The sequence below is a fragment of the Vulpes lagopus genome, chromosome 5, assembly GCF_018345385.1.
Source record: "Vulpes lagopus strain Blue_001 chromosome 5, ASM1834538v1, whole genome shotgun sequence".
Taxonomy (NCBI): domain Eukaryota; kingdom Metazoa; phylum Chordata; class Mammalia; order Carnivora; family Canidae; genus Vulpes; species Vulpes lagopus.
Window position 1 is genome coordinate 5,317,902 of NC_054828.1, and position 27,157 is coordinate 5,345,058.

Below are 27,157 nucleotides of genomic sequence, written 5' to 3' on the forward strand. Positions count from 1 at the left end.
GTTGGGGTGGGACAGGAGGAGACCACAAAGCGGGCATGTTGGTGCCAAATTGGGGTCAGAGAAGAGAAAGGTAGAGAATCCAGCTGGGGAGTCACCATATTCTCCCCCCTCCCCAGGGAGGAGGACCTCCGGAGGCAGAGGGGAAGAGAGGAGGGTGTGAGTTTGAGAGGCAAGTAGAGGGCAAGACTTGGTTCCCAGGGAAGGGGGGAAAAGGAGGGTCTACATGAGCTGTGGGTCTGCAGCCAGGGGGCCAGGAGGCTGAAGATGGGGCGCCAGGAGGTAGGACAGGGGAGGGGCGAGCTCTGACTCGGACGAGGGGAGTTGGGTGGGTCCCCCAAGGGAAGCTGTGCCCTGGGCAGTTGGAAATGTGGGTCTGCTCAGGAAGGGGGATGGTGGGTGTTGGGGGCTGGGGAGGGGGTGGAGTTATTGTCTACGGGGGACCGAGTTCCAGTTTGGCAAAAAAGGAAGGAATTCTGGGAACAGGTAGTGGGGATGGTTGCACAACAGCGCGGAGGTACCTAACGCCACTGAACCCTTCGCTTTAAAATGGCCAAACCGTTCAGCTTATCATGTGTATTTTACCACGATAAAAAAAAATCGATTGAATCCTGAGATTAAAAGGCAGAGGTATTCAGATCGGTCAGAAAGATACACTATCGTGTCTGTAAGGAATTCTCTTTAAATATAGAGACACAGGAGCGACTGGGCGGCCCAGCGGTTGAGCACCTGCCTTCCGCTCAGGGAGTGACCCCGGGGTCCTGGGATCGAGTCCCACATTGGGTTCCTCACGGGGAGCCTGCTTCTCCCTCTGCCTGTGTCTCTGCCTCTCTCTGCGTGTCTCTCAGGAATAAATAAATAAAATCTTTAAAAAAAAATAGACACAGATGGGAGCCGTGGCGGCGACAGCAGCACCAGGTGAGCATCCTGTCCCTCCGCTCCCACCCCTGCTCCCCTGCCTCCCAGGCCTCCTCCTCCCTGTGTCTGCAGCCCAGCCGGCTCCCTGCACTTGTCGGCCCCTCCCTCCTTCCAGCCTCTCCCTCTTCCCTTCCCCTTCCCTCTTCCAGAGCCTTCCAGCAGCCATTTAAACAGGCCAGGGCCTCTGCCCTTGCCCCTGGGCCCTGGTCCTCCACACAGCGAGCTCCGAGAACAATGAATGCAGGCCGCGGCGGCTGGCTTTGCTCAGTCCCTTACCTGCATCTCACCTGGGTTGGCAGCACTCACCCCTCTTCGCCTGATGGCAAATTTCAATGTTTTCCTTTGTTGTAGCTTTATTGGGGGATAACCTATAAAAGGTCAACTTGCCGAATTTTAAGTGCACAATGTGATGAGTTTCTTTTATTTTTTTTAAAGTTTTTTTGTTTTGTTTTGTTTTGTTTTTTTATTCACGAGACACACAGGGAGAGAGGCAGAGACACAGGCAGAGGGAGAAGCAGGCTCCCTGCAGGGACCCCGATGCGGGACTCGATCCTGGGTCTCCAGGATCACGGCCTGGGCCCAAGGCAGAGCCCCCCAGGGTCCCATGTGATGAGTGTCGATGAATGCATGGAGTCACGCGACCACACGCCAACAATCATGGCACGGAGCGTTCCCACCTCCCTCAAAGCTTCCCTCGTGCCTCTTTGTGGTCAGTCCCCTTCCCCAAGGCCCTGGCTCTGGGTGATGTAGGAAAGACGGGGTCCGAAGCTGATGGCCAGGAAAGAATTCTTGAGACATCTTTGATGCAAAGAGGTGATTTTATTAAAGCACACAGACAGGACCATGGGCAGGAAGAGCTGCACTGGGGTGGTGAGGAGTGGCCCTTTTTATGGTTTCAAGTTCGGAGGGGGTTAGGGCTGGCACAGGTCTCTAAGGGATTTTGGAAGCAAGGTTTCCAGGACCTTGAGGGGCCAGCTGTTCTTGGGAAAGGGTCATTGATGACCATCTATTAAAACCTGAGTCATGAGACCCTCCAGATGTGTATCGGTGGGCCGTGTGCTTGGGGGTGATCGCCAACACACGTCTCGGGGGATTTAGAGATAGAGGGAATTTCTATAGGAATTTTTATATGTTAAAGTAGACTCACAGGATCCTGGGGGTTGGACTAAGGTTCTCCTTTGCTCTCAGCAGAGTATCACATCAATGCAGCTGAGCTCCCAGAGAGGGTCACCCTGCCTCTTTCAAGGACTCATCAGTGGGCTGTAGGGAAGAAGGAGATTTAATACTTTCTCTTCTCCATTTGTTTCCCACATCACTGGGGACCACCCCCCTCCCACCACTGCAGTTTTGCCTTTTCTAGAATTTGTATCAATTGTATCATCAGTACTTAGCCTGCCACGTCTCCGATTTTCCACTCTGCCCAGTGCTACTGGCGTCTTCCTCATCGGTTCTGTATCAACACGCCTTCCCTCGGGGCCCAGCAGAACCCACTGTACGGACACCGGTGTGTTGTGTTCACCAGCGACCCTTGGGTTCTTCCCACTCTGAGGTTTTTTCGAGTAGTGTTGCTGTTCATGCATAAGTCTTTGCATAGACACGTGTTTTCATCGATCTTAGATCAACCCCTCGCAGTGAAACGCCTGGGTCCTACGGTGAGTGTGTGTTTTAGTGAATAAGAAACGGTCAAACTCCTTTCCAAAGTCAATGTACCATTTTGCATTCCCACCAGCAACGTGTGAGAATTCTGGCGGCCCCACATCCTTGTCCACACTTGGTACTGTCGGGCTTTTCAGTTTAGCCACTCTAGGAGCTGTGCAGTGGTATCTCCTGTGGTTTTGATTTTATCTTCCATCATGGCTAGTGGTATTGGGAACCTGAGTCAGTCAGCTGCGGCTGCTATGACGAAACACCACAGACGGGGTGGGCGGTTGCTTAAAGAACAGACATGCATCTGTCACACTTCTGGAGTCTAGAAATCCAAGATCAAGGTGCCTGATTCAGTTCCTGGTGAGAGCCCTCTTCGTGCCTCGCAGACGGCCACCTTCTTGCTGTGTCCTCACATGGCAGAGAGAGAGCTCTGGTGTCTCTTCCTCTCTTTGTTAGGACGCTAATCCCATCCCGTGGGCCCTACCCTCGTGACCTCATCTATACCTAATCCCCTGTGAATCGGGAGGGGAAAGTGCAGGTGCATGGGGGTGGTGTGGAAGGAAGACCCCTGGAGAAGCTATCACACTCAGACACTGACCCCAAGGCTCCTGGTGTCACTCCCTGTAGGACGTCCTCCCACGCTCCACCTCCAGCTGGTCTGGCAAAGAGGGCCAAGCCCACACCAGCCCCCAACCCCAAAGCCCCTCCCCAAATCCAAGGCCGTCAAACTGTGACAACCCCAGATCTATCGGGCTATGTCATCCACGGGGGCCTGGAGCTTGGAACGCAAGGGAGAAGCCCAGCGGCAGCCCCAGGGTGCCCACAACAGCCCCGACCCCCACCCACAGAGCCTTGCCCTGGCTGGTTCCCACCACACGTCAGCTACTGGGACAGCCATGGCCAACCTCCTACGGGGACGTATTCTTTGAGAAACGTAGGCAGCAAGTGCCAAGTCTCACCAGAGCAGGCAAGGTACCTCCCAGGACAGATGGGGGGAGCACAAAGATTTCTCCTTCATGACCTCCGGGCAAGGCTCTCTGTGACAGCTGTCGGGGTGGGCCTGGGCCACGGCTCCTCTGGTGAGTCACTGACTTAACTTCCCCAAGTGGCTCAGGGGCTTGGTTTTGGAGTCACATGGGGCTCCTGCCTCCAGAGGCCGATTCTGGGGCCCTTCACCCCAAGCGAGAGGCAGGCTGGCGGCAGCTGACTGTGGGCAGGCTGGGTCCTCTGGCCATCAGCCCGAACACCTGAGAGTCCTTTCTGCTCCCAAGTCAGGCCCTAGAGCCCGAGTGGAGGTCAGCATGGCTGGGCTCTCAGCTGCCCCGGCAGGTGCCCCCACAGGTACCCTTGGAGGTGGGACTCTGAGCACCATCCAGGCCAGGCCCCATGGCAAGGGGAGCTGCGCTGGGGGTGAAGGGCCTCAGCTTGTACACATGCAGATTTAACCACGTCTCCCAGGACACTGCAGGCTCCCGGGATCCCTCCCAGAAATGTGCTTGTTAATATAAACTGAGTGAGGCCAGGTTGGCTCAGAACAGATCCATGCCTAGTGAATTCAGATTCTCAGATGGAAACGGGACAGGGGTGGGGGCGGGGCAGGCATGCGGGGGACACACAAGGGACAGGGCCGCTGGCCAGACGGGAGGCCCCTCTGTGGCCCTTGGGCCTTCGCTGGGGCACCAGGCAGGTGCCAAGAAGCAGCTTTGGGGGCTGGTGACAGTTAATTTGGGGATCCACAGGGTGTGCTGCTGTCTCTGCCTTCTTTCAGCTTATGCTTTTGAAACAAGCTGTAGAGGACCCGCAGAGTGCTCTTGGTGTCTTTATTCACGATGTCTGTGGGCCAGAGAAGAGCAGGACAGCTGGTCAGGCCTCAGCCAGGCTGAGCAGGGGGTGACCTGGGACTGAGAGGCTTCCTGGGACATGGGACTTCAGTGCTAAACCCCAGGGAATCCCTGTCAAACGAGACCCATCACATGGCTCTGCCTCCCTCCCTGCCACCCGCTCCGCCCCTGCACCCCACACGCAATTCCTCAAGGTCTCATCTGCCTGGACAGCCTGCCCCGGGGTCCCCAGTCCCCTGTGTTCTCTCCCCGGGACTCTCCTCCAGTGGGCAAAGCATCCCCGTCATTGGAAACCCTGATAGGCACTCGTCGTCTGTCATGCCGAGCAAGAGGACCACAGGCTGTCCCCCGACGCCACAACACCCACGTGTGCCGCACACTCACCTTCAGGGTTGACAGGGTAGGTGAGCAGACCTTCATCCTTCAGCAGATCCAGGGCCAGGGTGACATTGTGCAGCTGTGAAAGATGCCACCAGACATTAGCAAAACGAGGTAGCCCCAACCCAGGCCCGGGTCCCCAAGTACCAGGCCCACCCATCCCTCATAACATCCAGCAGCCTTCAAGGAGGTCATCTCCAGCGGGGAAGGTGGTTATGGAGAGGGGCATCCAGTCCAGAGGCAGGGAAGGCTTCCTGGTGGAGGTGACACCTAGAGGTAAGTCCCACCAGGGGAGGGGACTCCGCCAGGTTTATCTCCACCTTTTTGGATGCGGCCCCAGCATCATGGGCAACGGAGGCCCCATTGGAAACAGCGGAGTTCCAGGCGGCACAGCCCAGGTGAGGAGAGCAAGGCGTGGAGTGGCCAAGGGGCTCACCTGAGCTTACCAGACAGAAAGTGGCAGAATCAGGTCCGTCTCACTCTGACGTCCATGCAGAGCAGGCTGGAGGCCGGAGCAGCCACCCCTGCCCAGGCGCACATGGGCTCAGATCCCTGCTCAGGCATGGGGTGACCTCCTACAGTCGCTCGGCACCCCCAGCCTACCTCGTGCACCTGCAGAGTGGAGTTGCCACCATTTCCCCCCGTATCTGGCTCTGGGATGCCAGGCGGGAGCCCAGGGGAGCCCTGACAGCCGTTGGCTCGGAGCACATGCTCTATTAGCAGTTTTCTCTGTTCGTGGCTCCTGTCTCCCTTGGGCCGCAACACGATCCAACAATCCCTGCCTTTCCTGGGGCAGCGGCCTGGCACAGGGTGAAGCGGGTCGGAAGCCAGTTGCCCAAGTGGTTGGACCACAGGATCCACTTGTCATGGAGCACCTCATGGGACCAGGGTTTCAGAAACACTGTGTCCATTCGTTTCATTAAAATATATTTATTGAGCATCTACTACGGGCTGGCCGTGCAACAGGGGAGAAAGCAGACCCCCTCCCTGCCGCCGTGGAGTCGGCGCTTTGTGAACTGCGTTGCGACACTGTTAAAACAATCACACTTGCTTCATTCCTCAAGCCCAGCCTCAACCTGAGCTCGGAGGATCCGCTGCAGGCTCCAGAGATGTCTCGCCGAGCTCCACCCGCAGTGTAACACTTCCTTTCTGTGCACAGCTTGAGATTATAAAAGTAGAACCACCGCGTCGTCGCACGGAGCTGAGGGCAGGTTGTAATCCAGGAGGATGCACTCGAATCCTCCCGGGGAGAAATAATTGAATGTGGGAGGAAGCCCACGATTCCCGGCGCCAGGGTTTTGACTTCTGCAGAGCAGACAGGTCTGGTAATGAGACATCCGATCTCAAGGGGCCGCTGTACCAGGATAATAATGTTCCCTCGGGTGTCCGTCCCACGGGCAGAAAGGGCTGTGGTCCCCGCCTTCTTCAGCTAATGACCTCCTCAGCATTTTGATCATACGTTCCTGCAGCTGAGATTTCCTACAAGGTCCCATAAGATTCGTTCTCGGGGTCTGAGCCGAGAGGCTGCTTCTCCGCCCCCATATAGGTAATGTGGCTCCTATGGGGAAGCCGGGTCTGACATCGGGGGATTCAGCGGGCCGATGGCACCCAGGCAACTTCTGCCCCCGGCTTGTAACTGGGGTTTGCGAGCGTGCGGAATATCGGGCAGAGGCTTCGAAGTCCCATGAAGCCCAACACCCAAGTAACAAAAGGGGGCACGTGTGCTGCTCGGGGTCTTGGTTCTGAGCCCCTTCCTGAGGCTCCCCGGCCTACGTGTAGCCCACACTGCTCCATCTTTCCGCCTCCTCCCACATCTCTGTGTTCTGCCTTCTGGATGCGGGGTCAGCAGCACCACTTCGGCTGGGTTCTGACCCTCCTGGGCCCTCCGAGGGGCCCAGCTCTGGGCAAAACCCGTTCCTGGCTGGAGAGAGGCTCATACTCCTCTGTCTCCCACAGGGCTCACCCTGACTCCCCAGGAGGGAAATGGGGAGGCAGCCCAGGCTCTGGAGGCGGACAAGCCCAGGTGCAAGTCTGACCTCTACCCTGCCCTCTGTTCTAACTGGTATAGGCTTGTGACCAGCTTTCTGTCTGGTCCTCATATGGAACTGTACCCTCACCTGAGAACGGGGATGGGAACAGTTCCTACCTCAGGCCCAGCATGATGAGGAGTTAGCGAGTTCACCCCCTTGCCTGCAGGAGATCACCCTAGTGGCCCCTGTTCTTGGCCCTTTCTACACCCACACACTTTGTAGGCACTCCTGCATCCCCGCCAAGGCCCAGGGCCTCCCAGGCCGATGGGATGAGAGGCAAGCGATGGCACTGCCCATTCTGAGCCTGGGCCTCATGGGTTCTGCTTAGTCCCCTGTGTCTCTGCCATTCCCATAAGAAAACCATGCTGGGCTTGCCGCTGGTCCCTTGGAGGATGGTGACAGGCATGTAGCACAAAGCTGAAACAACACCCCCCCCACAAGCTGAACCCAGCCAAGTCTACACCAGCCAAACTCAGCCTACCTGCAGATCCCTGGGAATACAGGATTGTGGTATTCATTAAGCCACCTGTTGTCCAGGTGGTTTGTTACACAGCGTTTCTGGGGCAATAGCTGACTGATACAGCTCAGAAGAACCCAGTGAGTGCTGACCACCGTCCTTGCTACTACCACCAGAAACACAAACACTGCATAGCTCAAGCCTCTTTGCTCCTCATCCTAGATCCAAGCTCTTGAGAATCAGAGCCCTGAAGCAGTCTCCAAGTCAAGAGCACCCCTGCCTCCTGGGCAGGGGGAGGTCATGCCCATTAACAATTGCATCTCCATGGTGCAAGGGGAGGGGCAGCAGCTGGGGTTCAGAAGGCTGGTGCCAGTGTCAGAGCTGCCAGTGAACCATAGAGTGGTCCTGAGCAAGTGCCAGAGCCTCTCAGGGGCTCTGCTTTCCCCTTTGTAAGATGGAGATGCAACCCAGCTAAGCAGGCTGGAACAAAGGCAGGTAAGCAGAGGGACCACCTGGGCAAAGACCTGGAGATGCCAGAGGACCAGGCCTCCAAAGGCCGTGGACAGGCCGGGAGGCCGTGGCCAGGAGTCTGTGGACATGGACAGGGCTGGGGGTGCATGGGGGAGGGGCCTGGACAGAGGGCCCTGGTTGGGGAGGGGGTGGCTGGGCCAGCCCAGAACCTCACAACCCTCAGGCAGGCCACAGGTCTGATCATCCCCAGGACCACGGCAGGCCGGGAGGCTATGCGTGGGGACACAGGCAGACCTGCTACTGGCACCAGCATTGCCTTCTCTCCCCTACTTCCCTGGGTCAGGCCACAGACCCTCCTGCCCCAACTGGTGCAGCCATCCCCCAAGCAGCCTGCCAGCCTGCAGGGTCCCCATGGGGTCTCCTGACTCCCACAAGGCCAGACCCCTCCCTTCCCCAGCCCACCCCTGCAGCGGGACCACACCACAGATGGACACCATCCTGAGAGTTCCATGCTTCTGTCCGCACCTGAGCCTTTGCTGATGCCATTCCCTCCCCTGGGGGTGCCCTCCCTCTGCAAACCAACACATGTCACCTCTCACACAGTGCCCCTCCTGACTCCTTCAGATCATACCAACCACCCCTTCCTTCGGGTGCCCAACTGACCCACCCACCCTGAACCAACACAGTTTACTGTAGCCCTGGGGAACCATACATCACCAAGAGTACAGTGGGTATAGACTGAGAGGCCTTCAACAACAGGAGCTGTGTGGGATTGTCTTTATGGCCCACACGGCACAGCCTGACACCAAGCAGGACCTCAAGAAATGAGGAATCAGGTGCAGAGGCAGATGGGGGTGGATAAGTGGGTAGATGGATGGATGGGTGGGCAGGTGAATGGGTGGGTAAACTGGGTGGATGGGCAAACGGGCAAGTCAATGGATAGGTGTGAGGATGGATGGAAGGATGGAAGGATGGATGGATGAATGGATAGATGGATGGATGGATGGATGAGGGTGGATGGGTGGGTGGATGGACAGATTGATGAATAGATAAATAGGCAGATCAGTGGATGGGCAGGCAGATAAATAGTTGCATGAAATGGATGGATGGGTAGATACGTGGACAACCAACCAAACTTCCCCTCCACCCTTTGCTTCACCTGGAAGTAAATAAGGAGACCGTATTGCCGCCTCCATTCAGGAATAGACCATCAAGGAAACCTCTGGAAAACTTACCATTTCCTCAGGAGAGGTGGGAGTGAGGTAAAACTCCTTCAAGTGCAGGAAGAAGCCTTCCAGTTGTCCAATCAGCAGGAGTAAGAAGACCCCGTCTGCAAACTGCAAAGGAGAGCACTGGAGGCGGGCGGCCCAGGGCCCCTGCGCTGCCACCTGCGGGCCTCGTGGCGCTGGGCACCAGGGTCTCTGGGTCTCAGCTGCCTTTCTTAAGACGTGAGGACAACATCCCCCACACTGCGGTGTGCTGTGAACCATAGCGGCAGCTCCTAGGAGGTGCTTTACTGGCTGCCCGGCACACAGCATACACTCAATAAAACCAGCTCTCTGCACGTTATCCGTGAAATAGCCGAATATCGTTTTTTAAGCCACGTACTGCTCCCTGAGCTGCAGCAGCACAGGAGAAAACAGAGTTGAGTGTGAAATTATTCCGCAGGGAGAGGCAGAGAACGGCACGCCAGGCTCGTTTTGCGGCTGCCACATTAATATTTCTGCCCTGTTCGGTCTGCACGTGCAGAGATAAAGCCGTTGCCCCGCCGCCAGCATATCATATGCTAGCATAATCCTATTCAATCTCCTCAAAGATACAAAACACAAGATTGGATATTGGAGGAGAAACCACCGCTCGAAGTCCTTAATAGAATTTCCTCCCATTAGATCTGTTTTGATGTTATTAGTTCGGCCTGAAATCTTTTCCGCCGATCTTCCCCGGAAATACCCATAAAGACCAGAGACTTCAACTTCTCCCCTTATCTGGCAGTCTCTAAATACCGTCATCCTATCATTATTTTCACAGCGCCATTCCTCCCCCCCAAGGGAGAGATAAAAGACGAAGCAGGTAAAAATGGAAACCTACAGGATCCTCCTGCATTTGCCCACATAAAATATAATAAAACCACAAACGCATCATTTACGGCATGTCCGCGGCATGTCAGGTCCCACGGAAAACACCGGAGACTCATCTTATTTATCACTCCCAGTTCTATGAGGCTGGTGTCCTTAAACTCACTTTAAAAGAAGAGGAGCCTGAGGTTCAGAGACGTCCCAACCCAGGCCACGCAGAAAATGTGAAGGAGGCGTCCTCGCAGACCAGAAGCCACATGGGTGCATCTGGTATCCGTCAGGTTCAGGGCCTGGCATCTCCAGCCTGCCACGTCACCGCACACATCACACAGGGGCCTCTCATGTGGCCACTGTGTGACGTGGTGATGAGCACAAACTGTGGCCTCGGCACCCTGGATTCAAATCCCAGGTCACCCGCTCTTAGCGCTGTGCGACTTTGGATGAGTCAGTCAGCATCTCTGTGTCTTGGGGTCCTTCCTCATCTATAAAACGGAGGAGCACCTGTTCCCACCGCAGGGACCGTCTGGAGGATTCGGCGAGTTACCGTAGGCAAAGCACCTTGCTTGGGGCCTGGCACAGAGTGAGGGCTTTATTGGCTTCAGGTACCGGGCACCCCAATCCTTGCCGGCTGATGTCAGGGTGCGTCTGGCTGGGATCACCTTAAGCCAGGGAGTCCACCGGGGACCAGACCCGACTGCCACCTCTGGCCCCCACCGCCTCCTGGCTGCATGAGCAGAAAGCAGCCGGCCCAGCGCCTCTACTGCCATGGTCAGGTGATGTGTCCGGTGTCCAGCAGCCCCGTCACCACCCGAAGGCCTGGGGCTGACAATTAGCCTCTCTCAGGCTCTCCGATCCCCTCTGTGCTGAGGGAACACGACAGGCCCACGATACCCGACGGAAGGCCAAATGGGTAAGATTCCAGTCCTGCCCCATGGCGGGACTTGGGGGGCTGGACCCCCAAGGACCCACGGAGGCAGGGCTGTGGCAGCAGCTACGACAGCGCCTAGCACGTGGCATGAGGGGAGCCCCCTCAGCATTGAGGAACCTGGGGTCCCTGCCTCACCGGCCCCCACGGTGTCCCTGGCTGGTGAGGCTGCCTACCAGCGACACCACCCCACTGCAGTGGGGGGAGGGCCCCAAGGCTCCAAGACCCCACACATCCTGGGGTCACACAGGGCCGGGTTCCGGCTGCCAGCGCCCCACAGGACCCGCCTCCTCACCTTCGCCCCATGGCCCTTCCCCGCCTGGGGGCCCCACAGCCGAAGCCCTACCTGGGTGTCCAGATTCTGCACAGACAGGCCCAGGCGGTCCAGCTTCTGGTTGACGAAGTTCACAATGGCCTACCCAGGGAAGAATGAGGACCTCAGGCCCAGGGCTCGGGTGTCCCTCCTTCCCACTGCGGGGGGCAGAAAGCTCTCCCCGCGTGGTGTCCCAGGCACAGCAGGTGAGAGGTGGGGGGCCTCGTTCCCTCCCTGTCACCCCAGGACACACGGGGCAGACGGGCAGGGGAGCCACTGGGGGCTTGGCTCTCTCTTACCTCTTTCACCGTGTTCACTTTCTCCGGAGCCAGCTTAAATAATTCATCGAAGACGTCCTCTGCAGACAGATCCAATAAACACCGCATCACGATGCTGTTATCTCGGCGCCAAACCAGGACGTATTTCCATACAAGGTTCTCGGGGTACCCAGCCCAGAGGGAGCTGTAGCTCCAGCGCACAGTTCTTGAATTAAATCAACGGGCCTGGGTCTGCGTTGCTGCTCCCAGGCTGTGCGACCCCGGGGGAACCGCCTCCCCTCTCTGTGCCTTGGGGTCGGAAAAAAACCTACTAGATGGGGCCATGGCACATTTGGTGGCAGGTGACACACTTGGGCGCACAGTAGGGCTCTTGTCCCATCTGTGGCGGATGCCCATTGCACCCGCTCAGCCAGCACCCCTCCTCCTCCGGGAAGCTGGCCTCCTTCCTGCCAGCCCCACACCCCACCCCCCGCCCCGGCCCCGCGCGCAGGTCCACGGAGCGGCCTTGGGTGGCTGAGCTGAGGCCGGCCCCGCACTGACACTCGGCCCAGAGGTCTCCTCCCCAGCATCTCTGGATTGGCAGAATGGGGACGTGGAGCCTGCATCGTGCAAAAGGCCAGCGCTCTCGGCAGCTGAGTCATGCCTGCGAGGTTCAGAAACAAAAGCAGCATCTTGGCAGCTCGGCAGCTCAGGCCTGGTCCCGCCTCAGACACCCAAGTCCTCAGACGAAAGCCCTTTTTCCCTACAAGCTGTCTTCCTAATATCTGCAGCCCACATGCTCCCCCCGCCCCCCGGGGGGAGACTGGTCCTCGGGCACCGAGCTGGCTGGAAAAAATCACCTTCTCAGCTGCCGTGAAACCCTGAGCAGGTCACTTCACTTCTCTGTGCCTCGGTCCCCTCATTAGGGGAGGGTGAAAGGTAGCACCAGATAGCACCATGCCCTTTAAAATGCACCCACAAACATGGTGGAAGCACCAAGCGGTTCCTTCCAGACCCCTTGGCCCGTGGTCAGGGGAATCGTGTCCCCGAAGGAGCCAGGAAGTGAAAGGAAATGTGCGCTCAGTTGACATGAGCCAGAACAGCATGAATGTGCTAGAAGGGGTTGTGAGGAGGCCCTGCTCCGTGTCCCTGCCCCTCATCGTGCGACCCACCCTCGTGCTGCCCCCTGACAAGAGCTGCTCCCTGAGCAACACCCCCTGTCCTCAAGCTGCCCTACACACACTCACACACTCACACACTCACACCGGGCAGCCTCCCTTCACCTCCCCTCTCCTCCCTCCACCCCCCACATCCTCCCTCAGCCTATTCTCCAAATCCCCTCACAGGTGATTATTTCCACCTCTGCGGGTGGGGGGGGTGCCCCTCATGGAAGCCCCTGTCCCTACAGCAATGTGTCCTCAGTGGGGAGGGCTCAGGGAGGAAAATCATGTTGGTTGGATGGATGGATGGATGGATGGATGGATGGATGGATGAGGGAGGCACGGTAGGTGGGTGGGTGGCTAGATGGAGGGGTGGGTGGGTGGGTGAGTGGATGGATGGAGAGATGGACAGATGGATGGTGAGTGGGTGGGTGGACGAACAGCCGACCAGGCCAACCGACTGCAGGATGAATGAATGAAAGAAGGAATGGCTGGACCAATCCGTCAATGGGGGAAGAGGTGTGTCACAAAAGCAGTAGCCATGTCACACACCAGCTGCGATGAGGCACCCACGCTGCGCCAGGCACATTCACAAATTATCTTCCAACCCTCATCGCCTCATCACCAGCCAAAGGGGACAACACCCAGCAAGTCACCCCTCGGGGACGCATCCGAGAGGAAAAGACCTGGAGTTACGAAAGTACTCACTCGCCGGCTGGTCCTTTTCTGTGCTAAAGGGAAAATTGTAGGGGAAGGAAGGCAAAGAAATGGTTAAAAAACAAAACAAAAAAACATCTTCAGACTCTAAGTTTCTTTGTGTGACGGGACTCGGCGCTGGCAAGGTTGACAAGGAGGCTGGCAGCCTCCGTTGCCCCTGGCAGCCTCGTGACCAGGCAGGGAGGGCCCTTGCGGGGAGCAAACGGAAGGAAGAGGCCCGGGCCCTTCCCTGGAGGCTTCCTCACCTAGTTGTGTCTGGGTTTTGTCATTTTGATGGTTGTCATTTTAGTTGGGGCAGGAGGCGTTACCCGTGCAACAAAACAAATGGTGAGTTTCTCCCGGGTGCATTCCTACATAACGCCTGTGTGATGGGCACCCCAAGGAGACACAGACCCATCCTAGCACCCCAGGGCTCTCCCCCCCCCCGCCCCCGCGACCCCCACTCCCCCGAAGCAGGATTACCACCACTGTGCTTCCTCCCACCGAGCGTTCGTTTTGCCTGTCTGGGAGTCCACGTCAGTGAAAAATCGCACAGTACGCACTCCTCTGTGTCTGGCTTCTTTCACTCTGTTTTTCTTGTCTTGAATGGTTTTTCTTTGACTTTGTGTTAAATTTTCCACACCAGCCCCGCCCTCAGAAGCAGGGCTCTGGGCCCCCAGCAGGCCAAGCGGTCGCCGGAGAGCCGGGTGGCCCGTGCTGTGGCCTTCAGGAGGGGACTGGGCCGTGCGGGGTAGGGGCCGCCTGATGCAGAGACCGGGAGCTCATCAGCATGAACCAGGGTGTCCGAGGGAGAGACGCCCCTGTGCTGCCCGAGACCCTGGCTGAGAGCCAGAGGTGAGCCCTCTCAGAGCTCCGAGTTCATAAAGGGGCTGAGAAGGATGATTGTAGGACCACAAGGGGGGTAGCATGTGGCGCCTTCCCACTTGAGTTCCCCCAAACTCGTTTCTGGACCCTAAGGCTTTGGCCTTGGAGGAGGCGCCGGGTCAGGGTTGCTGAGCCTCTGGGTGACCTCACTGAGTCAGAGGCTTCTTCCCGGGATGCCCTGGGGAAGGTTCAGTGTGTGTCCAGGACCCCCTAGCGTGAGAAGCCAGCACCTCCTGACCTTTGCCCTGCTCCGCACACATGCCTGGGTCACAGTGGATGCTGGTCATCGACTTTCCATTGGTTGAAGTACCTCCCACCCCCAACAGGAGCCAGAGACTGGAGGGACCCCAGGGTTGGAGGGAGTCTAGATGGGGGAAGGCCCCCTCACACACATTACCTATAACCTCACAGCAGTCCAAGAGGTAGGAATGGGCCCCCATATTTCAGAGAAGCAGAGGCTCAACACAGGGGGAGGTGACTTGTCCAAAGTCACACAGATCATATACTCACGAGGGTGAGCTAAGCCCAAGTGGGGCTGTGCCAAGCCTGTGAGCTAGAGAGAACTGACTCCCTTAGCTAGGCTCTGTGAGGGTCAAATGGGTCACAGGGGTGACACAGCCCAGCGTCCTGCACAGAGTGGGCCCTCGGCAAATGCTGGGCTAGAGAGGAGAACGTGTGACTTCCTGCAAGTGGCCTAGGAACCCAGGAAGCCCTGGTCAGTGCTGCTCAGGAGGGCAGAGGGAAGGGCTCGTTGGCAGAGCATCCTGCTCGTCCAGACAGTTGGAAGGTAAACAGCTGGCTGACATGGGCACCCAAGGACAGAGCCTCCCGCCTGCACATAGTAGGCACTCAATAAATGGTGGTATGGGGAGTGTTTGGTGCGCTTGTCTCCGGGTGCTGGGAGGCCAGCGGGGTCCTGCCATCCTGTTACAACGTTTGTGCTCTGCTGTAGCATCTCCCTGCCACGGATGATTCCCTCATCCATACCCCACACTTGGTAAAAGGGAAGCCAACATGGCATCGGGGCCCTATGACCCCAGGTCTGGATTCCTCCTGGCCCACAAAGGCTGTGGCGTGACCTCTGGACTGGGAGCCACAGCTTCTAACCACAACTCTGCCTGTTTTGTTGGGTTGTGCAGAGGACAAAATGAGCTGGCTGGGGTGGGCATGCCCAGCAGCCCAGGAAGGGCCATGCCCCGCGAGGGCCGGCACGATGGAAGGGCTCCCGGAAGGACTGGGGGGTCAGCCATAGCCTCTAGGGGCTGAGAGAAAGCTAGAGAGGTGTGAGGGCCCCTCCCACAAAGTCAGGTAGATCGGCCCCCGGCCCCAGGACACACCGCCCATTCCCCAGAAAGCATAGCTTGGCATCTGCTGCGGGCCCTGGTTCCCCCTCACCTGCATTCAGTGAGCTGTTCCACTGACTTCTCTGACTTCAGGCCACTTTTGGTGCTCTAAGAAAATATAAAGGGGTTAGAAATTGAGTAATCCCAGAAAACCCGGGGACCCACGCCAGCCACTAAAAGACCATAGTGGCCAGAGCAATGCCAAGGAACCCAGCTCACTCTACACTTCATCCCCTCCTCAGCGTGGCTCCTGGACAGCTCTCATCATGGTGGCCTGGCTCAACTGTCTTTCTCATGAGCCTTGAGTCTCACAAAGAGGAGGACAATGTCTATCTTATTCCCCAGGTGTCCCCGGAGTCTCACCCAGTGCCTGGCTCACAGTCAATGAACATGAGTTGATCTGAATAATGAATGAATGATGACCAGATGGATGTGTGGATGGATGGATGGATGGATGGATGGATGGATGGATGGATGGGCAGATGGATAGGTGAGTGGGTGGGTGGACAAATGCACAGACAGATGGGTGGATGGATGGATGGATGGATGGAAAATGGCTGGGTGGATAGATAGATAGGTAGATGGGTGAGTAGACAGCTGGGTGGATGGATTGATGAATGAGTGAATGAATAAGTGAAGGAATGAAGTCACCTCTGATTTATATAAGAAGTATAAACAAACTCATGACATGGGAGTCCTGACTTAGTAGAGAATTTTAATCAATGGTTTTGATAAAAGTAAGAATGATTTCACCTGAGGGAAAAGTAAGCTCCAGGACAGGAAGCCCCATTGCTCACCAGGTACTCAGAGGTTGGGGGAGGGATTAACGGGGAGCAGGAGCAGGTGGGGGCCCCATGTGTGTGCTCAAAGTCTGCCTGAGTGAGAAGCCGTGGGCTCTGGGGACATGAACTTCAACGCCAGTTGTGAGTGCACTAGAGCAAGGGGGCCCTGGAGGTGGAGGAACCCAAGAAGGCTCCCTTGTGTGGTCACAGCCATTTGTAGAGAACAAGGGACACCACCAGTGATGGCAAGGCTGCGAAGGCTCCCAAAAGGCCATGAACATATGACCACTTATGGCCTGTGTGACATGGTTGCCATCAGCCAGGACCTTCCTGACAGCCCCAGGCAGATGCCACCCACTGATCTCCCTGTGGCCACCCGGGACTCCCGACATCTCCCACCCACGGCCCCAGCCCAGCCCCCACGGCTGTCCTGGAGGGACATGATCTTTCTCCAGGGAGGTTCATCCCCCTTCCACACAGCACCCCCCAATCCAGGGTATGGTGATATGGACCCAAATGCTCAGCCTATACACAGGGGTCCCCTGGCGCCCAGCCTCGTACCTCCATGGTGATCACCTCCACCCGGACATTGGTCGGGAGGGGCAGGTCAGGCTGGAAGCGCTTGGCCAGGGCCACGAGCAGATGCAAGGTGGCCAGCAGGTCCTTGCTGAAGATGGCTGGGAGGGGAGAGGGCACAGGTCAGAGCCAAGCGGCCACACAGAGGCCTCCTTGTTGTCACAACCACCCTCTGAAGACCAAGGAGCTCTGCGTCCAGCCTTCTGGAGGGGAGAGGTCTGGAGACATTCCTTCAGAACTCGAAACTGTCACCCTTTGCCCTCGTCACCCCACTCTGCTAATGCAGCCCACGGGCACAAGCCACCTCACAGATGGGACTTCAGACACAGAGACAGTCACTGCGGACAATTGTGAGCAACTCAATGCCCTACAGTGGGGCCCTGGCCGAAGAAGCTGCTGGATTCAGATGAGTGTGACTTAATTCAGGGCAACGTTATACACACTGGGCACTGAAAGTGAGTCTTTAAACGTGGTGGTGAAGGCAGCGGCACGAGACCCAACAAGAACTGGGCTTGAGAACGGCTCCGTCATCACCCCCAGCCCTGGAGCAGGTACTGAACCCCCTTCAGCCTCAGTGTTCTCATCTGGCAAAGGGGAGGGAGGTGGGGACCCAAACGGCGGGAACGTCACACCGCACTGCTCACGGGCTGGGGTGGGGGTCTGGGTGCTTTGCTCGCTCTCCTTTCTCACAAGCCAGCACTGCAGGGATTACTTAAATCAGTTAATGAGAGAGATGGGTAGCACCCATCCGACAGGCTGAGTGGGGGCGCACGGGGCCTGGGACTCCAACAGGGGCTGCATCGTTGGCTGCGGTTACATCGCAAAACGTTGTGCTTGGCTGCAGCACAGCACCGCGGTAGGGAAGGGTGTAGGGCTGCTTGCACCCAGCAGGTGCATGACTGCCCAGGAGGCTGTGCCTCTGCTTCTCCCAAGCGCCCAGGGTGTCCCCACACCAGAGGCAGGTGAGCACACCCACTGGGTAAGCAGAGGCCTGTGGCAAAGGGACCCAGGCGCCCCCGCCCTCTCTTGGACCCCCTGGGCCCCCTGGGCGCCCTAGACCCTGCCCCGGTCCAGGCTTCACATACTTGCCACGCTCCACTTGAGCTGCTGCTCCCCCACCTGCAGACTGCCGTTGATGGCCTCGAGGACCACCTCGAGCTTGCGCCTCTGGCTCGGGGCGGTCAGGGCCATCTCCTCCACTTCCAGCTTGAGCCCGGTCAGCGTCTCTAAGGGCAGGAGAGAGTGGGAGAGGCCCAGGGAGGGAGTGGAGGGAGAGGCACAGGGAAGCAAAAGAGGGAGGAGGAGGGGAGTGAGGGAGGGGGAGCACGGGGGGGGGGAACGCCCCCACCACTAGCTGTGTGACCTGAGCAAGCCACCCCCTCTGAGCTGCCCTCCACTGGCCCACCTCACCCTGACCACCCGGTGCCTACTCCCCTGGCCTTGGGCACAGCTCTGCACACTTCCTTCCTGCAAGGCCGTGTGGCCTAGACTCCTAGGCTCAGATCCTGACTCCCCTGCCTTCTTCACTCTGAGACCTCGGACAAGTGACTAGGCCTCTCGGTGTCCTCTTCTGTAAAATGGGGACAGGACAGGATGGGGTTGTTCTGAGGATGAACCGCGCCTGCTCCGTGGCAGGGGCTGTGGAAGGGGCCGCAGGCCGGCGGAGGACCAAGATCAGCCCCACCTGCGCCCTCTGGGACCTCATAGCTTTGTGCAGAAGGCAGGTGTGTAGGGCAAACCTGACATCTCAACAGCAAGGGGGACAGGAACTGGGGGCAGGTAGGGGGGCCTGGCTGGGGTCAGGAGACAGCCCTGAGAGCGAAGCCGCCCTGGGGAGCACGAGGGGTTTCCAGACTGAGACAGGGCACCCGAGGAGCCCAGGCCGCCTCCACCTGTCCAGGTCACTCTATACATGACACTCGGCAGGGGCAGGGGGGTGAGGCTGGGAGGCCCGAGCAGCCCTGGGAGCCACCACTTACGGAAAAGGTGGTGCAGGATGAGCCCATCGAATATGTCCTCCTCCAGGCTGCGGACCACGATGTGCTCTGGGAGGAGCTTGGCATTAATCCACTCCATCAGGACCTGCAGATGCCCAGGTGACAGCTGACTGGGACCACTCCTCACCTGGGCCCCCACCTGGCTCGGTTCTGACCTCGGCCTGGAATGCCCTCCTCCCACCTGCCAACTCCTACCCGTCCTTCAAGGCCAGGTCGAATGTCACCAACTCTGGGAAGCCCTCCCTGCTCTCCCGGGCTGAGTTGGGGGGCCTGCTCTGGGCTCCCAAAGACCCTCCTCCACCTCTCTTCACCAGGGACCTGGGCTGGTGGGGCTGACTGGTCCTGTGCCAGGGGCCGGTGCTGGGAAGCTGCCGTAACAGGTATGTGAAAGTGGGGAGGTGGCCCTGGAACAGGATAAGGGGAAGAGTCTCGAAGGGCTTCGCTAGCCAAAGCCTAAGCTGCCCCGAAGAGGCTGTCGGTGGGGACGTGGACCCTAAGCAGGTGCGTCTGGTGAGAGCTCAGAAGGACAGGAAGGACACGATACTGAGACACGGTGGAGGCCCCGTGACCAGGGAGGCAGAGACTGCAGGGGCACGTCTACAGGCCAAGGGACCCAAGGGTTGTCGGGGCCTCCTGACTCTGGGAGAGAGGTCTGGGATGGGGTCCTCCTCGGAGCCTCCGGGAGGAACCACCTGCCCACACCCCAACTTAGGACTTCTGGCCTCCAGGCTGAGACACAATCACCTCCTCTTGCTTTAAGCTATGGGGTTTATTATGGTGCCGAGTGGCGGCAGCCCCCGGACACCGGCACAGACTACGACCGTGGTGCACACCCCTGCTCCTCCTGCAGCTCTGCCCAGGCGCCCCATTCTGCCTGGGCTCCACAGGCCAGAGGGGCAGGAAGCGGAGCTCCGTGCCTTTAAGGGAGCAGCACCAGCTACTCCAGAGCAGGTGAGTAACCCCCCAGCTCCTCTGCCTCTGCACCTGCTCCCAGAGGGCCCAGCAGGCCTCAGCTCCTGCCCTTGTGACCCCTTCCCTCCCCATCTCCCTTCCCCACTTGCTTTCCTTGTCTCCTGCTATTACTCGCCTGACCCCCTACTTGTACCCAAACCCTTGTCTCAGGATCCGCTCCTGGAGGAGCCCAAACTAAGACGTGTCAGCACCCCGTCAGGTTTTCCAGGAGGCACCGTGCCGGTTCTACTCTGTGTCCCGGTGCCTGATGGTGGGAACAGGTGGGATGGAGGGAGTGAGGGAACTCAGGGTGGGGGAAGCAGGAGGGAAGGGATGCGAGATAGCCACAACCTGGGGGTGGAAGGTGATGCAGGAGGCAACAGAAAGGCCTGAAGAGACTGGAGAAGTAGGACAGAGGGAAATAGGGGCCTGAGCCTGCCTGTGCTCAGCTGGTCCAGCAGCTGCAGCAGCAGACTCAGGGCCAAGGAGAGCCCCGGGTGACCCGGGTGACCCGCGCCTGTCCCACCCATTTTGCCAGCTCTCCGTTGCCTTGAGCAGCCGAGCAGGTGAAAGTGCACAGGGTGTAGGGCCTGGGTCAAACTCCAGCTGTGGCCAGCCACTGGCCAGCCTTGTGTCCCCCACACGTCAGGTGGCCCCTCGGAGCCTCACTATTCGCTCTGTGGGATGCAAAACAGCAGATCCCTCTCAACCGTCTCGAGGCTTGTAGGGGCCATCTCTGAAGGCACAGTCGCTGCTCAAGAAATGTTCCTCCGCCTAGGCATTCGACAGATCTCCCAGGGACGTGCAGGGTCGCCCCCCACCAGCCTGAGGTCAGAGAGGGGAGGGGTGCCCGCTATCCCTGCCCCAAGAAGATGAACAGACTGCCTCCCGGGAAATCAGGAGAGACCATAGGAAGCTGCTGTACCTTCTGCAGTTCTTCAAATTTGGGATCCCCCCGGGACGTGGGCGGCAGGTATTTCTTCTTTTCTCCTGGAAGCAGAAGGAGCATGACGCGTGTGTGGGGAACCCGCAGGGAGCTGGGCAGCTCTCTCCCTGCAGGTCACCTGTATGCAGGCACCTTGACACAAGGGGAATTTGGTCCTGCTGCTACACACACACACACACACACACACACACACACACACACACGTATACACACATGTAGATACATGCCGACACACACAAGCGTGCACACACACAGTCATAGATGCACACATACATGAACACACATATAGTCATAGATACACACATGCACACACATAATCATAGATGTACACACAAGACAGATACACATGCACACAGACACACATAGATACACATGCATACACATACCGTCATAGATATATACATAGATCCACACATGACATATGTGGTCACAGATACACATGCATGCACACAGTTGCACAGTAAAGGTACAGTGTACACACAGACACAGAGGTACATACATACACATATAATCATAGATACCCACATGCACACACATGCACAGTCATAGATGCACATACAAGACATAGTCACAGATATACACGCACACACAATTGTGCACATAGACAGTCATAGATGCACACACATACATGTATACACACATAATCATAAATACACACATGCACACACCTGCATACACACTGACACACATACATGCACACAGTCATAGATGCACACACAAGATATAGTCACAGATACACATACACAACACAAGCGTGCACAGACACACAGTCATAGATGCACACACACAGACACACACACATGCACACACACCCTGAGCGTCAAATGTCTACAGTGACTTGGTTCTCCTGGACACTCCTCGTCCTCCATGCCTCTTCCTCTGCCCATCCTGTTCCCACCACACCCCGGATGCCCTTCCCTCTCATTTCCCTCACGAGCACCAGCTCCTCCTCAAGTACAACAATATTTATATTTTGGGGACATACTTAGCCTGAAAAACTATTTCTTGTCTGAAACTCAAATTTAACTCGGCCTCCTGTGTTTTCTCTGGCAAGTCTACCCACTTACTCGAGAAGAAGCGTGGCTCACACGAGCCAGGGGGCCGGGCACCGACGAGCCGAGGCAGATCTCACCTGCATCCGCCAGGCTCCCGGCCGTGGGCAGGACTCGGGGCCCACGCACTGACTCTCTGAGCCCCGGGACCCTGGTCGGCGGCTTCCTGGGGTTTCAGACTCAGAACCCACACGTGTCTGGACTGAGATGGGCCTGCAAGTTCATCTCGTCCCAGTGAATGTGGGGGAAACTGAGTCACCATGTGGGGCCTGCCTTGCCCCGGTTCACAAAGTGCAACACCTCTGTCTTCCCATGACGCAGCTGGAGACTTTTCCTAGATGTTCTGAAAACCTTCAAGTTCTCCAGGCCCGTATCTCCTGACGAGGAGGGATGGCTAACCCGCTGGGCACTGGCAGGCCCGGGACCAGCGCTGGGGAGTGGGCGGGTGGGCGGGGGGTGCACGGCTCTGGTGGGACACCCCCCCCCCCCCCTTCCTGGAGCAGGTTTCCTGCCGCTCTAAATCATCCCACGTTCCGGCTCTGCTGGCCAGGACTTCGAGTATTTCTAAATCAACTGTGAAACAAAAAATAAATATTTTTTCAAATAACTAAGCCCTACCGCTAGCAGCAGTTTTGCTCATGATGCTTTCCAGCCTCAAATCCTCTATAAACAGAGCACACCAGACTGCTAAGGAAGTCAGCCGGGCCCCCAGGCTCTCGTGGGCTCCGGGCCTCTCGGCCAGGCCGCAGCGCCCTCCTGAAGCGCTGTCCTCACGGCATCTCGAGACGATTGCATGCTGCTCTTTCACTTAAATTATTTCACCCTGGGACGCCTGGGAGGCTCAGCGGTTGAGGGTCTGCCTTCGGCTCGCAGTGTGATCCTGGGGACCCGGGATGGAGTCCTGCATTGGGTTCCCTGCAGGGAGCCTGCTTCTCCCTCTGCCTGTGTCTCTGCCTCTGTCTCTCATGAATAAATAAATAGAATCTTTTAAAAAAATTATTTCGCCCTTTCCATCATCATACTTATGTTTTAGAGGAGGCATAAATGCTACTGAGGGGTGGGGGGGGACACAGGGGTTACTTCCTATCTTGCTTCTTTTCTGTAACAGGGTGATGCCAGCTTGGGGCAGCTGAGCTGTCCTCTCTGACCATCTCCAGGGAGGGAGCTTTCAGGGGCAGCAGCTACAAGCTCCCCAAGCTGGGAAAACAGACCTGCTGAACCGCCCCATCCTACAACCATTTCTTTCCACGCGTGTGAAGAAAGCAGATCAATAACCCCCACCCCACCACCGTGAGGTGCCAGATCTCTGGGAACAGCTGCCAGCACCGTGTGGTGGGCATGGATCCTGAAAGCTGGAGCTGCCCTCCTTGGGTTCAGCATCCCAGCTCCACCACGGTAACCGAGTCACCTGCTACTCTGGTACGTCCCTCTCTGGGCCTCAGTTTCCTTGTGAGTGCAAAGGAGGCGTATGGTCTACACTCAGAGCAATAAATGAGCTGCTGCCTGTAAGACGTGCATAGCACATAGTAGCAGCTAGGCTCGCCTCAATGTCACCATTAACCTCGAGACGTGCGGGCAGGAGGGGATACCTGCCGAAGTTTCTGGAATCAGGGGCAGGGGACTGTCAGGGATGAAGCAGAGGGCATAGGCAGGGGCCGAATGGAACTGGGTGTTCAGAGGACGACTTGGTAAAGCAGGGCTGTGCCCAGACCTGCCTGTCAGGTTCCTGCTGTGCAGACCCTCACCAGCAAACCCCACCCCCCCGCTGCCCTGCCCGCCCCCCAGCCCCCTCAGGACATGGCACCTTGTGGGAGTTCCTCCTCCACCGGCGGCCCCGCCACCTTAGGATGCTGCAGCAGGTTGTAGAAGGACTCGGGCTCCATTTCTCCCATGCGGGCCTGGGGTGCAGGGGACAGAAGGGATCACCATCCGAGGAGCCCCCTGCGCTCACCCTGTGAGTCATTTCTTCCAGACCGTGAGGCTCAGGGACAGTGGGATGGGGGCTGCCTAGGCAAGGGGATGGGTACCCTGGATGAGAGGTAGGCCTCAGGCCGATTCTTGTAGGATGTAGGGCTGGAGAGAGGCATCAGCTGAGGGCACGGCCTGAGCAAAGGCGCCTCCTCCGTTGGGTGCAGAGGAGCCAGGCCGCAGCTCTTCTGCGGTACCCAGGAAGCCCGGGCCCCACTCCCTGCAGTCAGGACAAAGGGGGGGTGGCCCTTCCCCAGAGCTTGTCAAGGTCCAGGAAACCCTAGAACAGGGCTCCGGGGGTACCCAGGGGGGCCCACATGGGGGTTGGTGGAGGCAAACACACTGATGAGTGATATCTGTGGGGGTTGGACTGGGGGGGCCCTGGGGTCATCCTCTCCAGGTCCCCGAGCATGAGACAGGTGGGCACAGAGTGGCACCCCCAGCCTTTGAGTGAGCAGACAGAGCTGGCGTGCCAACATCACCCAGGCTCATCTCCTTGTGGGCCTGGCCTCAGAGGGTGGCCTGGCCCTGCCCGTCCTGGTTCTAAACGAGGCTCTCTACAATGTGCCTCATCATCCTCGGCCTCTCTGCAGTTTGGGGTGGGGGGTCTCAGTGGTCATGCTGGCATGGGCGGGGCCGGCATCTGCAGAGTGTGCACAGCCCCCTTCGGGTGTTCATTATGGACAGGGAGCCGGGCTCACCCCCAGCGGTATGGGGCAGCCCTGGCCTCCTTCCTGTTCCCCTAGGCTCACTTCCTCTCCTCAGCTGGCAGCTCTGCCCCCCTCTTCAGCCCCGGCATCTCCACCAGCGTTTCTGGTCCCAAACCGACATTGGGGCTGGGGTGTCACGCATCAGACTGGTGCTCGGCTCCAGTCCCCGGGGAGGCCTGACTACAGCAGTAGGGTCCAAAGCTGGGGCTAGCTGGTAGCGTTCCCTGGGGCTGCAGGCACCCCATCACCCCAGCAGCCAGCCCAGGGACACTAGGGCACTGCTGTAGGCACCATCCTACCCCGTGAACCCCCAAACCTCCTCCTGGACAGGATTCGGTTCAAAGGATGAGGCCGGAGAAAAGAGTGTGGCCTGGGGGTCAGGTGGCCCAGAGTCCAGCCTGGCTCCTCCTCATTCTAGTTGTGTGACTTGGGATAAATCCTCTCCATTTCTGGTCCTAAAGATCTTTATACAAGGCAGGGCCCGACTCAGAGTCACCAAAGGCAGTGGAGTGGACACAGAGCTGGAAGAGCCGCAGGCCGTCGGCCACTCCGGGCTGTCCCCGTCCTGCCCTGGGCCTCGGTTCCTCCATCTGAAGCTGGGTGGCCTCTCTTCCCCGCACGCTGGGGGAAGCTCAGGGGTGATGGCGTGTGGAAAGGGAGGCTGCCCACCTGGCCACACTGGAAAGAGGATGGCGCCTGTCTGCCTGGCCCCAGGAGGGGAGGGGACAGAGGGGCTGCTTCTGAGCATGGGTGGCTGGAGGGGCACAGAGGCTCAGGGTGTCGCCTGCTGGACTCTCTCCCCTGTGGCCCCAGCTAAGGCTGTGTTCTCTGGGGTCGGTCCCACCAGGGCCCCCGGAGCCCTCCCTCCATGAGCTCTGGCTCCCCAGCATTACAGAGGCTCGCACGAGTGGAGAAGCCAGGAGGACTCACCTAGCTGCCTCCTCCACACCAGGAAATGAAGGCCGCGTAGATCCTGATCACCGGCCTCCAAGTATGAGTTCCGGTGGGGGGCTGGAGGCCGGGGTGGGGGGGAAGGCAGGGGCCACACACCCCACTCACTTCCTCCCAGCCTGTGGCTTCCGCGGGGCCTGCTCGGCTGCGTCTGCAGGGAGCTTCCTCCTCGCTGGGCCTCAGGGCCCTGTGCCTCCACGGCCCCACCGGAAAGCTCTGTCCCCAGAGCCCCAGCCACCCAGCCACACCTCCTGGCCCTCCGATGCCTCGCAGGCAACTGGAACCTGCTCTTTCTTCCCTCTTGCTCTCCCTCCCCACCTCACAACCCCAGCCAGTCCCTCCCAGGCCTGCCATCTCCCAGGGGCAGCCCCAGAGGACCCCACATCCTGGCTACCAGCGAACCTCGAGCCCTGCCTCGGGCCATCCCTCCTCCCTCACGTCCCCGCCCAGCCAGCCCCTCTTCCCCTCTCCCCTGGCCTGGACCATAGAGGAGCCTCCTTACTCCACCGTAGCTGCTGCCCTCTACACCCCAGCCCTGCCCAGGAGGCTCACGTCCCAGACCATCAAAACCCACCACTGGCATCCCATTGCTCTTAAATAAAATCTACTCTGCCCATGGGACGCCTGGATGGCTCAGCGGTTGAGCATTTGCCTTCAACTCAGGATGTGATCCCGGGGTCTTGGGATTGAGTCCCACACCAGGCTCCCCGCAGGGAGCCTGCTTCTCCCTCTGCCTGTATCTCTGCCTCTCTCTGTGTGTGTCTCTGTGAATAAATAAATAAAATCTTCAAAAAACAATTACAACAAAAACTCCAAAATCTTTTCTGTCCAGCACAGCACGTGTCCTGATGCACCTGCTGGCTAGATCTCCATTCCTGTCCCCAAGCCTCTCAGCCATGTGTTGACCGCCTCTGCTTCCTGAAAGCACCACGTCTTCTGTTTCAGGGTCTTCACATTTACGGTTTCCTCTGCCTAGAGGCTCCTGCCCCAGCTTTGAAAGTGGCTAAGTCCTCATCTGTATCATCAGCTTAAACGCCTCCTCCTTCAGGAAGCCTTCCCGAACAGCCTGATCTAAAAGAGGCCGTCGGTAGGGTTCCTCACCACATTGTGAGTGTTCACGGCAGCAGTGACAGGGCCGAGGGGCCAGCAAGCCGAGCACCCTTTCTCTGCTGACAGAACAGGCAGGAATGGGGCAGAGGGGTAGGAAGCAGGACCGAGGGTGCCTGGGAGCATGGAACGCGTTCCCATGAAGCTACAAAAATGACAAAAAGTGTGAGTGATGTTACCACCGCCGAGAGTTACTGAGTAACCGATGATGAAGTAGAGTTTTAAGGGCTTTGATTTTACGGGAGCCGGCCTCGGGGCAAAGGAAGACACAGAGGGGCAGGATTCAGTCTCTGCCCTCCCAACGCCCCCCTGCAAGCCCGGGGTCCGTGGCACATGGGGGCGGGAAGCAGCGGGCCCACACCCCAGTTGGCTTGGGCAAGCGTGGCGGACACGGCGTGGCCCTGGGGGCAGGTGCACCTGCCAGGTCCCAGCAGGGACAGCATGTCCGAATAGGGAACCTGAGGAGTTTAATAAAGCACCTGTTGGGGCAGGGCTAAGGGGACCTGAGGAGACGGTGCTGCGCCCTGAGCCTAGCAACACGAGGGAGCTGTCACCCTCCACAGCCCAACGGGGCAGAGGCCAGAGCGGACACCAGAGCCCAGAAAGAGACCACTGAGGCCCTGAGCCAGCCACCAGCCAGGGGCTGCGCTAGAGGGGGGCACGCCGACCCACGAGCGACCCTCGCTTGCTCTCCCCCACACTCTTTCCTGCCAGGGCCAAACCC

The 27,157-nt window shown here is 58.3% G+C and overlaps 1 protein-coding gene across 1 annotated transcript; it reads right to left on the minus strand.

Annotated features, from left to right (window-relative positions):
- Positions 1–1,728: 1,728 nt before the first annotated feature.
- On the minus strand, positions 1,729–25,837 carry PARVG (parvin gamma). The gene is made up of 13 exons (XM_041757311.1): positions 25,306–25,837; positions 23,502–23,595; positions 20,625–20,689; positions 18,731–18,833; positions 17,837–17,977; positions 16,737–16,852; positions 15,446–15,501; positions 13,178–13,200; positions 11,352–11,410; positions 11,086–11,154; positions 8,975–9,076; positions 4,788–4,860; positions 1,729–4,395 (listed from the first exon to the last, which is right to left on the minus strand). The coding sequence occupies exons 2-13, from the start codon at positions 23,587–23,589 to the stop codon at positions 4,283–4,285; spliced, it is 1,008 nt and encodes a 335-aa protein (XP_041613245.1). The 5' UTR covers positions 23,590–23,595; positions 25,306–25,837; the 3' UTR covers positions 1,729–4,282.
- Between the last annotated feature and the right edge of the window lie 1,320 nt (positions 25,838–27,157).